This window comes from Aethalodelphis obliquidens, unplaced genomic scaffold, assembly GCF_003676395.1.
Source record: "Aethalodelphis obliquidens isolate GAN/ISIS:26980383/991018 unplaced genomic scaffold, ASM367639v1 scaffold48, whole genome shotgun sequence".
In the NCBI taxonomy this organism is placed as follows: domain Eukaryota; kingdom Metazoa; phylum Chordata; class Mammalia; order Artiodactyla; family Delphinidae; genus Aethalodelphis; species Aethalodelphis obliquidens.
This window is the reverse complement of record NW_020837992.1, coordinates 12,724,139-12,738,066: the sequence shown is the minus strand read 5'-3', so window position 1 is coordinate 12,738,066 and position 13,928 is coordinate 12,724,139. Positions and strand designations below refer to the sequence as shown.

Sequence of the window (13,928 nt, the reverse complement as noted above, 5' to 3'; positions counted from 1 at the left end):
AATAAATCCAGAAAAATATCAATCAGTAGTTTATGTTAATAATAAAAAAAAATCTTTAAAGTAATGGAACCTGCTGATTTCTCTGCCTGTAAATAGCTGAGTCACAGAGAGAAAGTCTTTTATTCTCCCAAGTAGATGCTACTCTCCTGAGTAGTCTGTATGTCAGCTTTGGTCCCACAAACGGCTTTTGGGAGGTGAATGAGGAGTTAGGGAGCTCTGCAGCCACCACGTGGAAGATTCTAGAACTGACTGCCTAGTAGTTTCTTTTCTCAACCAGAGACATTGGAGTTCAGTGCACCTAGTAAATCATATCCCATTTCTCTGTTCGAGTTATGCACCAACAGAGCTAGCATGTGGACATTAAGCACTGACAGATCATGTTGGAGGACCTGCTTCAATTGATGTTCATCTCCAATATGCAGAGCTGCCCTGAACCCTAGTATCACTTCTTCTCCCAGTCCCAGGCAGGCAATTTATTCCATAAGCAGAATCTGGATCATAAAGAGAAAAGCCAGGGGACAAACTCTTCTACATGCAAACTGGCTCCAAAAAGAAAGGGACGAGGAGGCAGCTGGACCTTTCTTTGCCACCTCTGCTGGGGATGAGACAGCAGCAAGGTTAGGAAGATCCTACCTTATGGAAACCACAGGGGGAAAGAATAGTTCTTTCCCTAACCATAAGAATAACTTTTTGTTCATAGCTTTTTTTTCAGGCAGTTCTTATTTAATAAAGTAGGTGGTCATTTGTTTATTTTTTATTTATGGTAAGAACACATGAGCTCTACCCTCTTAACAAATTTTTAAGCATACAGTACACTATTGTTACCTCTAGGTACTGTTGTACAGCAGATCTCTAGAACTTACTCATCTTGTATGATTGAAACTTTATGCCTGTTGAACAGCAGCTCCCCATTTCCCCTGTCCTGCAGCCTTTGGCAACCATCATTCATTAATAAATTGTATTTCATTCAGACCATTTGAGAAAAGGAATTTCGTACATACAAATGCCCCCCAAAATTTTAGATTTTAGAAAGGAGCAACGTAAAGTGGGTTCAGAGAAGAATCAGGGACACTATTAAAATGCCGTATAAAGAATATTTCTGGTCAAATAGTCAATTGAATTTGTTTCTTTAGATCTGTTGTTGCTAAAGTGTAGTTGGGAATCCCTGGAGGTTCCCCACAATTCTTTTCAGGGAATCCATGAGATCAAAATTATTTTCCTGATGATACTAAGATGTTATTTGGCTTTTTCACACTCATCTCAGCTACATGGTATGTGATCTGCAATAAAGTGAATACAGAAGCAAAAATGAACACTCAGCTCGCTTCTATTAAGCTAGACATTCTAGAGATCTGCAAAAATGTGAAACAATGCCACTTTTCTCACTAAGTTTCTCTTGTTCAGGGAAATTTTTTTTATATAAAATACATTTATGTTAAAATGTCATGAGTTATTAGAAAATAAATACTTACGTTTTAAAATTTTTCCGTTTCCTTTCTAAAATGCGAAGTACAAATAAATATAATCCACATAAAAATTCATTAAAGTCCCCAATAATTTTTAAGAGTATAAAAAGGTCTTGAGACAAAGATTTTTGAGAACCACTAAAGAACCTTCAACAATTTACAGGGTCTTGTGTCAGGGATAATGATCTCTCTGTTAGTCTTTGCATCCACAGAGGCCAGAATTGAATTTAAACTGAAGCAGAAAGAATCCTCCTTAATGGTAATGATTGTTCAATCCTAGAATAGATTGTCAGCCAAGTTTAGATATTTTACTATGTGTGTGAACATTCTTCTAATCTTATCTAATATTAAAAGTATATACTTCCTCAGTCATTTTCATCTCAAAGTTCTGTATTTCTCTATGGCTTCTCAATAATTTGATTACTAATTGTTCAGTAGAAATCAAGAGAGATGACCAAAATGTGATCAAAATGCAAACTTGATATAGCCAGTGTTTTCCAATTTATATTTTGTTTCATTACTGCTATTCCTTAAACACTTTTATTTAAAAAAGAAAAAGCTACTAGCAAAAAGTAGCTTTTTAGTCTTTATTTCATCCTGTATGTGCTCTGACATACACAGAAGAAGTAAAGGAGAAGTAAAATCCAAAAATCTAAATGCATTTTAGTCCAAACATTATAATGCTTGATGAACCGCTTGGTCACATTGCATCCTCCCCTAGAGGGAGGAAAGTTTATGTCAACATCATCTGCTTTTAGTTATGAAAGTTTCCCAGAGGCACATAGACAAGCCTTTAGTTGCTTCTCTCATTCTCGCGTGGTATCCAGTAGCAAGCTTAAAAGGATGATTGGGGTTTTAAATGTTGGAACGCTGAAAAATACTTTATTTTTGGCACTGACAGTTGCTAATGTAATTTTTTTGTTTTTAAGTTTATGGCTCCTTTGACCTCTTCTCCTCCCCAAATTATAAAAACAAAAGGAGAATTGTTTGTTGCTCTGAGTCTGTTGCTTTATGTAGTGTCCTAGAGAATTACTAGCTCTGGCGTTTTAGCCTGTTAAAAGCTAAGGGAGTTACTTCCACAGTCCTTAGTCCCAGGGCACATGGCTAAGCTAGTATATGGCATTTTGGAGAGTACCTCTTCAGACTTGACATCTGGGCATGCTCTGAGACCCGAAGGCAATGGCCCTTAAACCTCCTGGAATTTTTTAGGATCCCCACCAAGAGTTTGACATCACCCTTTACAAAAACAAACAAAAAAGATATGGACACTAAGCTGCCACTTAAACATCAGTACTAGGTAATTTTTTATGATATTTGTCATCCTGGTGAAATTCATTCTTCAATGAGGGGAAACCTTGGAGGGAGGGAAGCCTAAGGAAAGGCTAACCCAACTTAGAGATTTGTTGAGGCATTGCCTGCCTTCAAATAGAAATGGTTCTCAGGAGATCTGAGGCATTCCGGGGCAGGTAATCCAGAAATAACTCATCTTTCTTGGGTCATTCTACCCTCATACCGAGGTCAAATTCGATATCAGGTTCCATCCTCCACTCATTTATCCCCTGCCTGCTTCTTCCAAAAAAACCTCTAACTCCAACTTAAAGAACTTTGATGCCTAATACAGGTTTAGTAGAGGTATCCTGGGAGATTTATATAACAGTACTCCTCTCTGGCCATTGTCAAGAGTTCCTCATCCATTCTTTCTCTTCTCTCAGCAAGCTCTTCCCTACCCTCTCTAGCCAGCTGTGGTTCCTACTTCCCGAGCCATCCTTAGAATCCTCTCAGGCAGCTCATACCTTTCACAAGACAAAATCTGACTGAGAACATTCAGCAAACCAGAAACCTGGTCATTAGCCAAACTAAGAACACCCATAGTCTCCGGAGCATTTCCTGGGTAATTGAAATTCATCCTACCACAAAGATGGTAGAAACCTCATTTCAACCTTCATCTTCCCATTCCCTTCTTACCTAACACAGCCACAGTGACAGCTGCCACTCTTTCCCAGTCCCCCAACATAGCTTCAAAGAGTTTGTTCTCATTTAGGTACATATATGGTAGGAAATATTTGTACATAATTCATTTAGGACCTGATTTTTGACTCTAGATTAGCCTGTGGAATTATACAGACTAATAAGTCAGCTCATTACCAAGAAACACTTCATTCTTTCATTGCATAAACATTGTTTAAGTGTCTGCACTGTGCAAGACACTTGTATTTAAAAACTTTACAATCGTTTTCTTCAGAAGTTGTGCAATCAAACCAATAGCAAACTATGTAAACATCTAACTGTTTAACGTTCTCCGCTTTGTTTTGACTTAGGGGATCTTGAATTGAGGCCCTCACCATTTCTCATCATTGACCCTCTCCTGGGACTTTTGAAGATTCAAGAAACTCAAGATCTGGATGCTGGTGATTATACGTGTGTTGCTGTCAATGATGCCGGAAGAGCAACTGGCAAGATAACTCTGGATGTTGGCTGTAAGCATCCCGTCTCTGATAGACAAGTTTGTATTGAAATTGACCTGGTATTTTTTGACACTAATAACTTTGAAGCAGTTGGTGGAAATATTTGTTAGATTGGCAAAATTAGAGTTAGCATTTCAGATTATTAATATAATAATGGTAGTTAGCATGTACCAAGTTTTTTTCTATTTACCATGCACTGTGCTAAGAACTTGTATATGCATTACATCATTAAACCCTCATAACAATCTTAAGAGGAAGATACTATAATTTTCTCTGTTATATAGGTAAGGAAACGGAAGCTTAAAAAGGCTAAGCTACTCGACCAGGTTCAAGAGCTATGGAGGGACAGAGCCTAGATATTTGAATCTAGGTTGTTTGATTTCAGAAACTGTAGGCTTCACTGGTCTATCATCTGTTGCCAAACATTTTCCTATCAGGAGTCATCCATTTGGACACCAAATTCCTAAGTATTAACATCTGGAGGCCAAAACTTAGACTTTGGCCCTAGACCATAATTTGGAGATGTTGATGACAGCAAGGTAGCAGATTGTTATCTTACTTTTTTTAAAAAATTCACTAGCAGTGACTCCTCTATGTATAAAACAAAATACAAACTACAAATAAATGTCAATCACAGTGTGAATGATACAGCATGTGCATGACAACTTTAGTTGGATTACTCAAGAAGTTTGGCCCTCCCTCCTTCATCTCTCCATCTCATGTTTCTTGAAAAATAAAATTACACAGTTTGGTAACACATGAAATAAAACAGAGCTTGTTTCATGTGGAAAAGAACCTGGCAGCTTAATTTTAACAGATAAGTCAAATGTTTGCATCACTTAAATTTATAAAATATGACATTTCATTAAATTGTATTTTCATTTATGCATGATGATTTTCATGCCAAAGCTGTTTTTTTTAAACAAAAGTTAAGAACTATAAAGCAAATGCATTTTTTATTTAGAATAAAGTTAACACAAAACATTTTAGTTCTACTATCTTTGCTCTTTAAATGAAAATCATGACCCTCTAAGCTTCGTATTTTATTTCATATAAACGAAAATTTTTTTCCAGCTGGGATCTTTTATGATCCCCATGCCCCTAGGCTGTCTGGTGAACACTCTGCATTCTTGGTGATTATGCCCTTGGGGTAGAATCAACAAAGCTGAAAATGGCCACAAAGACCACTGTAGAATCTGTCTAGGGCACAGCAAGATGTGTTTGAACCATGACTAAACTCTGTGGTTATTAAGAGAAGTGCTTTGGAAATAAGATTGGAATCTCTGGGTGGAGGGTCTCTGAGTTTACCAGCAGAGTATGAAATACAAGAAATGCTTTTAGAAATATAAGGCCCAAATGAAGAGGGTGATTAGATACAGAATTCTTGTTTTCAAGAAATATACAAAGTTTCACTTCTCAACATTTTCTAGTTTTGCTTCTCTCTCTTTCCTACACAGATATTTTCTGTTCACCCAGTGTTCCTGTAGAGTTGTCTGGCTCTAGAAGGAAGAGTGAAATAGCCCAGCCTAAAGGGAATGACACCCTCAACCCCTCCAAGATTGTAGAAAATCTAAACATCTTACATGTTTCTTCGCTTACTTACTGTCTTCTTGAAAATCTTTTTAGCTTCTGAACTTTCCAGGTTCTCTCTTCGGATTAGTGACAAACCATGTAAGGGTTAGGTCTGTCTGTGCTGGAGTGACTTGGAGTAGATAGGACACATCCTAACAAAAGTTTTATATTTATCCCTTATTCCTTGAACTGAGTTTTGTTTTATCTCCACTCATATTCAAGATCTTCACTCTCAACAACCCTTTCTAAAACAATGGCTTCCTTAACTTTTATTCCAGTAATTGTCCTGATGGAACTACTAACATAAACTCTGTTGTTTGCTTACTGTAACCTTGATCATTGTTAAAAGTTGCCAAATAACTTAATATTAACGTCAGTACCATTCATGTTTCTGCTATGCCTTAACTATTTCCTTATTCACCATTAGAATTCTGATCCTTGTAGCTTACAGAGTTTGACTAGACCTTTTCTGTCCACATAAAACTATTGTTACATATCCTAGCAGATAGAGGATGTAACTGCCAAGCACCGTGCAAATCACAGTCACAGTGATAGTTGTGATTATTGCTATTAGGTTTAAAAGGAAACAAACAAAAGAACAAGTTTTCCCTAGAATTTATATAGTGTTTAAGAGAATGAGCTCTAGAAAGGGACTGGGTTTTCTACCTGACTTTTAACAGTACCTACCTGATAGGTTGGTTGTAAAGATGAAATGAGGTATTATCGTCTACGTGCATTCAGCATGTCAGCGGTTACTGCTTTTCCTCCAAAGCTGCTTCATGGACGTGTATCAAATAGGTGAATAGTAACTTTACAAACTGAATGGTCACTTTGATTCTTTGAGTCTTGAAAAATAATATAGAAATGCATATATAATAGTGGTATAGCGTTTAAGATTAAGCATTGTGCTTTTAATACGATAGTCACTGTTTCAACTTGATTTTTTTTTAAAAAAGGGCTTGAGACAATTTAAGTCCTACTGTTAGTGGTGCATCAAATTATTCATTTGAGTTCCAAAACTACTGGGCATAAATTTAAGTAGATTATGACTTAAGAAGAAAAACTTGCTTTTCTCCATATCATGTAAATAGTTAGACTTTCAGTTTGTTTCTGTGGGCCTATTATTTCACATAAACAATACTAGATCAAAAAATAATCATAAAAAGATCATTTAATGTTATTCATGAGTTCTGGCTTCTTGTAGTGAGTCTCCGTTATGGACATTCCAGGTCAATGTTCAGGGAATGTTACCAATGCTTTTCATCCTTTTTTAAAAGGGTGTCAATTGGAAGAGAAGAAGATTGGCTACATCAAACAAAAAGTTGGCCTGGCAGTGACTTTATTTGCAGCATTCCACACCACAGAGGGCAGAGGGTGATGTTTTAGACTTAGACTGTGGTTTCATGTTTTGTGGTTTGGTAGAACCAAAGCAGTATGTTCAGCCATTTTAGGAAAGAAAATCTCAGTTTGACTAATCTAATGCAAGAGTTGCCATGGTGGGGATAGATTTAATTATCACTCAAGGAACTAGAATAATTTTATAGAATAGGTGTCAGAGCAAGATGGTCAATCTGTTTGTAACTTTTATATTTTCAAAATAATGTGTGCACACAGCCATATCCACCTGTAAGTGACAACAGAGCTGTACCGTGCTTTAACCCTGTGCAGTCCTCAAAGTGCTTGCACACAAATATTTAGGGGATCACAGAAGATCCAGCATAATAAATCCAACAGACTGTATGCAGAAGCCAAAATTGAAACTAACATTAGATACATTAAACTCCAGAACTATGATTTAATAAATTAACTATACAATATTTATGATCATTGATAGTTTATAGTCGGGTGATTACTACACGTTAAATGACTAATAATGATTCTCTCTTTTAACAGCGTGAGATAGGATATGTTATCACCCTTTTGTTCATGGGGAAATTTAAACTGGGGTAGGTAAAATAATTTTCCAAGGTTATAGACTAAGAAATAGTGGAGCTGCGATTTGAAACCACCTGGTGGGCTGTACCTTCCCTAAGCTACTTCTCTAAGCAGCTCCTCTGTACAAGTTCCATATTTTGTACTATAAACACTTCTGCTTCCTTTCCCACTGGTTTTGTTAATCTGTTTACCATCCACCCAATGTTAATTCACTTGGAGTCCGAATTGGCCACACTCACGAGTCGGAAATACTTAAAAGGCTTCTTGGCTTGAGGAGGAGCTGCTTCATTTTGATGTTTGCTTGTCATTGATGCTGTCCTGGCTGCTTACCTAGTGCCTGGTACTCTCATTTGCCTTGTTTTCTGGTACCAGTACATTTATTCCCCGACCTTGTGCTTGTCTCGTGCCTGACACTCTTCCCAAAGCTTCTTCACCACTGGTGACTTCTCTCATCTTAAGTGAGTTTTATGGGCACAACTTGAGCTTCACTTACCCTTTTTTTTTTTTGCGGTACGCGGGCCTCTCACTGTTGTGGCCTCTCCTGTTGTGGAGCACAGGCTCCGGACGCACAGGCTCAGCAGCCATGGCTCACGGGCCCAGCCGCTCCGCGGCATGTGGGATCTTCCCGGACCGGGACACGAACCCGTGTGCCCCGCATCAGCAGGCGGACTGTCAACCACTGCACCACCAGGGAAGCCCTAACCTTTTTATTTTTTAAATAGATCTTTACTGGAGTATAATTGCTTCACAATACTGTGTTAGTTTCTGTTGTACAACAAAGTGAATCAGCCATATGCATACATATGTCCCCATTTTCCCTCCCTCTTTAGCCTCCCTCCCATCCTCCCTATCCCACCCCTCTAGGTCATTGCAAAGCACCCAGCTGATCTCCCTGTGCTATGCGGCTGCTTCCCACTAGCTAACTATTTTACATTCGGTAGTGTATATATCTCGATGCTACTCTCACTTTGCCCCAGCTTCCCCCTCCCACCCCATGTCCACAAGTCCATTCTCTATGTCTGCATCTTTATTCCTGCCCTGCAACTAGATTGATCAGTACCATTTTTTTTTAAGATTCCATGTATATATCTATATGTTAGCATACGGTATTTGTATTTCTCTTTCTGACTTCACTCTGTATGACAGACTCTAGGTCTAACAACCTCACTACAAATAACTCAATTTTGTTTATTTTTATGGCTGAGTACTATTCTGTTGTATATATGTGCCACATCTTCTTTATCCATTTATCTGTTGATGGACATTTAGGTTGGTTCCATGTCCTGGCTATTGTAAATAGAGCTGCAATGAATATTGTGGTACATGTCTCTTTTTGAATTATGGTTTTCTCAGGGTATATGCCCAATAGTGGTATTGCTGGGTCATATGGTAATCCTATTTTTAGTTTTTTAAGGAACTTCCATACTGTTTTCCATAGTGGTTGTATCAATTTACATTCCCACCAACAGTGCAGGAGGGTTCCCTTTACACCACACCCTTTACAGCATTTATTGTTTCTCAATGTTTTCATAATGACCATTCTGACCAGCATGAGGTGATACCTCATTGTAGTTTTCATTTGCGTTTCTCTAATAATTAGTGATGTGGAGCATCTTTTCATGTGCCTCTTGGCCATCTGTATGTCTTCCTTGGTGAAATGTCTACTTAGGTATTCCGCCCATTTTTTAACTGGATGGTTTGTTTTTTTGATATTGAGCTCCATGAGCTGTTTGTAAATTTTGGAGATTAATCATTTGTCTGTTGTTGCATTTGTAAATATTTTTTCCCATTCTAAGGGTCGTCTTTTTGTCTTGTTTATGGTTTCCTCTGCTGTGCAAAAGCTTTTAAGTTTAATTAAATCCCACTTGTTTATTTTTGTTTTTATTTCCGTTACTCTAGGAGGTGGGTCAAAAAAGATCTTACTGTGGTTTATGTCAAAGAGTATTTTTCCTCTGTTTTCCTCTAAGAGTTTTATCGTGTCTGGTCTTACATTTAACTCTGATCCATTTGGAGTTTATTTTTGTGTATGGTGTTAAGAAGTGTTCTAATTTCATTCTTTTACATGTAGCTGTCCAGCTTTCCCAGCACCCCTCACTGAAGAGGCTGTCTTTTCTCCGTTGTATGTTTTTGTCTCCTTTGTTGTAAATTAGGTGCCCATATGTGTGTGGGTTTATCTCTGGGCATTCTATCTTGTACCTGATAGATCTATCAGGTGCAAGATAGTGATCTATATTTCTGTTTTTGTGCCAGTACCATACTGTCTTGATTACTGTAGCTTTGTGGTATAGTTTGAAGTCAGGAAGCCTGATTCCTCCAACTCCATTTTTCTTTCTCAAGATTGCTGTGGCTATTTGGGGTCTTTTGTGTTTACATACGAATTGTAAAAATTTTTGTTCTAATTCTGTGAAGAATGCCATTGGTAGTTTGATAGGGATTGCACAGAATCTGTAGATTACTTTGGGTAGTATAGTCATTTTTACAATATTGATTCTTCCAATCCAAGAACGTGGTATATCTCTCCATCTGTTGGTATCATCTTTAATTTCTTTCATCAGTGTCTTATAGTTTTCTGCATATAGGTCTTTTGTCTCCCTAGGTAGGTTTATTCCTAGGTATTTTTTTCTTTTTGTTGCAGTGGTAAATGGGAGTGTTTCCTTAATTTCTCTTTCAGATTTTTCATCATTAATGTACAGTAATGCAAGAGATTTCTGTGCATTAATTTTGTATCCTGCAACTTTACCAAATTCATTGATTAGCTCTAGCAGTTTTCTGGTGGCATCTTTAGGATTCTTTATGTGTAGTATCATGTCATCTGCAAACAGTGACAGTTTTACTTCTTCTTTCCCAATTTGTATTCCTTTAATTTCTTTTTCTTCTCTGATTGCTGTGGCTGTGGCTTCCACAACTATGTTGAATAAAAGTGGCAAGAGTGGACATCCTTGTCTTGTTCCTGATCTTAGTGGAAATGCTTTCAGTTTTTCACCATTGAGTATGATGCTTACTGTGAGTTTGTCATATATGGCCTTTATTATGTTGCAGTGGGTTCCCTGTATGCCCATTTTCTGGAGAGTTTTTATCATAAATGAGTGCTGAATTTTGTCAAAAGCTTTTTCTGCATCTATTGAGATGATCATATGGTTTTTATTCCTTAATTTGTTAATGTGGTATATCACATTGATTGATTTGTATATATTGAAGAATCCTTGCATCCCTGGGATAAATCCCACTTGATCATGGTGTGTGGTCCTTTTAATGTGTTGTTGGATTCTGTTTGGTAGTATTTTGTTCAGGATTTTTGTATCCATTTTCATCAGTGATATTGGTCGACAATTTTCTTCTTTTGTGATATCTTTTTCTGGTTTTGATACCAGGGTGATGGTGGCTTTGCAGAATGAATTTGGGAGTGTTTCTCCCTCTGCAATTTTTTGGAAGAGTTTGAGAAGGATCAGTGTTAGCTCTTCTCTGAGTGCTTGATACAATCACCTGTGAAGCCATCTGGTCCTGGACCCTTGTTTGTTGGAAGATTTTTAATTATGGTTTCAATTTCATTAGTTGTGACAGGTATGTTTATATTTTCTAATTCTTCGTGGTTCAGTCTTGGAAAAATTGTACCTTTCCAAGAATTTGTCCATTTCTTCGTGGTTGTCCATTGTATTGGCATATAGTTGTTCGTAGTAGTCTCTTATAATCTTTTGTATTTCTGTGGTGTGAGTTGTGATTTCTCATTTTTCATTTCTAATTTTATTGATTTGCATCCTCTCTGTTTTTTTCTTGATGAGTCTGGCTAAGAGTTTACCAATTTTGTTTATCTTCTCAAACAAACCCCTTTTAGTTTTATTGATCTTTGCTATTGTTTTCTTAGTTTCTATTTCATTTATTTCTGCTCTGATTTTTATGAGTTCTTTCCTCCTACTGACTTTGGGTTTTCTTTGTTCTTCTTTCTGTAGTTTTAAGTATAGGGTTATATTGTTTATTTGAGGTTTTTCTTGTTTCTTGAGGTGAGACTGAATTGCTATCAGCTTCTCTCTTAGAACTGCTTTTGCTGCGTCCCATAGTTTTTGGGTCATCATGTTTTTATTGTCATTTGTTTCTATGTATTTTTTTAATTTCTTCTTTGATTTCTTCAGTGATCTCTTGGTTATTTAGTAATGTACTGTTTAGCCTCCATGTATTTATGGTTTTTACAGTTTTTTTCCTGTAATTGGTTTCCATCTCATAGCATTGTGGTCAGAAAAGATGCTTGATATGATTTCAATTTTCTTAAATTTACCAATGCTTGATTTTTGACCCAAGATGTGATCCTGGAGAAGATGTGTTCTGGCTGCACTTGAGAAGAAAGTGTATTCTGCCACTTTTGCGTGGAACGTTCTATAAATATCAATTAAACCTATCTGGTCTATTGTGTCATTTAAAGCTTGTGTTTCCTTATTTATTTTCTGTTTGGATGATCTGTCCATTGGTGTAAGTGGGGTATTAAAGTCCCATACTATTATTGTGTTACTGTCGATTTCTCCTTTCCTGGTTATTAGCATTTGCCTCATGTATTGAGGTGCTCCTATGTTGGGTGCATAAACATTTATAGTTGTTATATCTTCTTGGATTGATTCTTGATCATTATGTAGTGTCCCTCCTTATCTCTTAAAACAGTCTTTATTTTAAAGTCTATTTTATCTGATACGAGTATTACTACTCCAGCTTTCTTTTGATTTCCATTTGCATGGTATATCTTTTTCCATCCCTTCACTTTCAGTCTGTACGTGTCCCTAGGTCTGAAGTGAGTCTCTAGCAGACAGCATATATATGGATCTTTTTTTGTATGCATTCTGCCAGTGTGTGTCTTTTGGTGGGACATTTAATCCATTTACATTCAAGGTTATTATCAATATGTATATTCCTATTACCATTTTCTTAATTGTTTGGGGTTTGTTTTTGTGGGTCTTTTTCTTCTCTTGTGTTTCCCGCCTAGAGAAGTTTCTTTAGCATTTGTTGTAAACCTGGTTTGGTGGTGCTGAGTTCTCTTAGCTTTCACTTGTCTGAAAAGCTTTTGATTTCTCCATTGAATCGGAATGAGATCCTTGCTGGGGAGAGTAATCTTGGTTGTAGGTTTTTCTCTTTCATCACTTTACGTATATCCTTCCACTGCCTTCTGCAGAGTTTCTGCTGAAAAATCAGCTGATAACCTTATGGGGATTCCTTTGTATGTTATTTTTTGTTTTTTCCCTTGCTGTTTTTAATATTTTTTCTTTGATTTAATTTTTATTAGTTTGATTAATATGTGTCTTGATGTGTTTTTCCTAGGGTTTACCTTGTATGGGACTCACTGTGCTTCCTGGACTGGGGTGACTATTTCCTTTCCCGTGTTAGGGAAGTTTTCAACTGTAATCTCTTCAAATATTTTCTCACACCCTTTCTTTTTCTCTTCTTCTTCTGGGACCCCTATAATTCGAATGTTGGTGCATTTAGTGTCGTCCCAGAGGTCTCCAAGGTTGTCTTCAGTTCTTTTCATTCTTTTTTCTTTATTCTACTCCTCGGCAGTTATTTCAGCCATCTTGTCTTCAGCTCACTTATTCGTTCTTCTGCCTCAGTTATTCTGTTATCGAATCCTTCCAGTGTTTTTTTCATTTCAGTTATTGTGGTGTTCATCTCTGTTTGTTTGTTCATTAGTTCTTCTAGATCTTTGTTAAACATTTCTTGTATTTTCTCAGTCTGTGCCTTCATTCTATTTCTGAGTTTCTGGATCATCTTTACTATCATTACTCTGAATTCTTTTTCAGGTAGATTGCCTATTTCCTCTTCATTTATTTGGTCTTGTAGGTTTTTACCTTGCTCCTTCAGCTGTGACATATTTTTTGCCATCTCATGTTTTTTTTTGTTTGTTTGTTTGTTTGTTTTTAAATGGGTGGGATTGTGTTCCTGTCTTACTGGTTGTTTGGCCTGAGGCTTCCAACACTGGAGTTTGTAGGCTGTTGGGTAGAGCTTGTTCTTGGTGCTGAGATGAGAACCTCTGTGAGACCTCACTCCAATGAATATTCCCTAGGGTCTGAGGGAATACCCCTATTCTCTGTTAGTCCAGTGGTTCAGACTCGGAGTTCACACTACAGGAACTTCAGCCCAACCCCTGGCTCATGAACCAACATCTCACAAGCTGCATGGGGTGGCAAAAAAAAAAAAGAAAGAAAGAAAAAAAGAGGGAACAATAACAAAGTGAAAAATAAAATTAGGCTAGGAAATAACAGATATGTTAGAAAGAATATAAAAATCTAGATGAATCAACAAGTGGAAGGTACATCAGTACCACAATAGTGAAAAAGAGGAGGGAAAGGGAAAAAAAAAAAAAAGAAAGAAAGAAAGAAAGAAAAAAAAGGGGGGTAAAGGCCTTGGCTGTGGAGGGCGGGACCTAAGCAAGGGTGAGGTTTGGGCGGTGGGCAGCGCCTATGCTTAGGACCCACAGGGCTGGAATAGGCCCTGGGGGCTGTCGGGGGCTGGGGCT

At 37.3% G+C, this 13,928-nt stretch overlaps 1 protein-coding gene across 1 annotated transcript in view; it reads left to right on the top strand.

Annotated features, from left to right (window-relative positions):
* Positions 1-13,928, top strand: part of HMCN1 (hemicentin 1) — a 525,244-nt gene that overhangs the window by 239,754 nt on the left and 271,562 nt on the right. Inside the window, exon 15 of the mRNA XM_027083004.1 lies at positions 3,785-3,943. Coding sequence (XP_026938805.1) covers positions 3,785-3,943 — 159 coding nt within the window. The remainder of the gene's footprint in view (positions 1-3,784; positions 3,944-13,928) is intronic.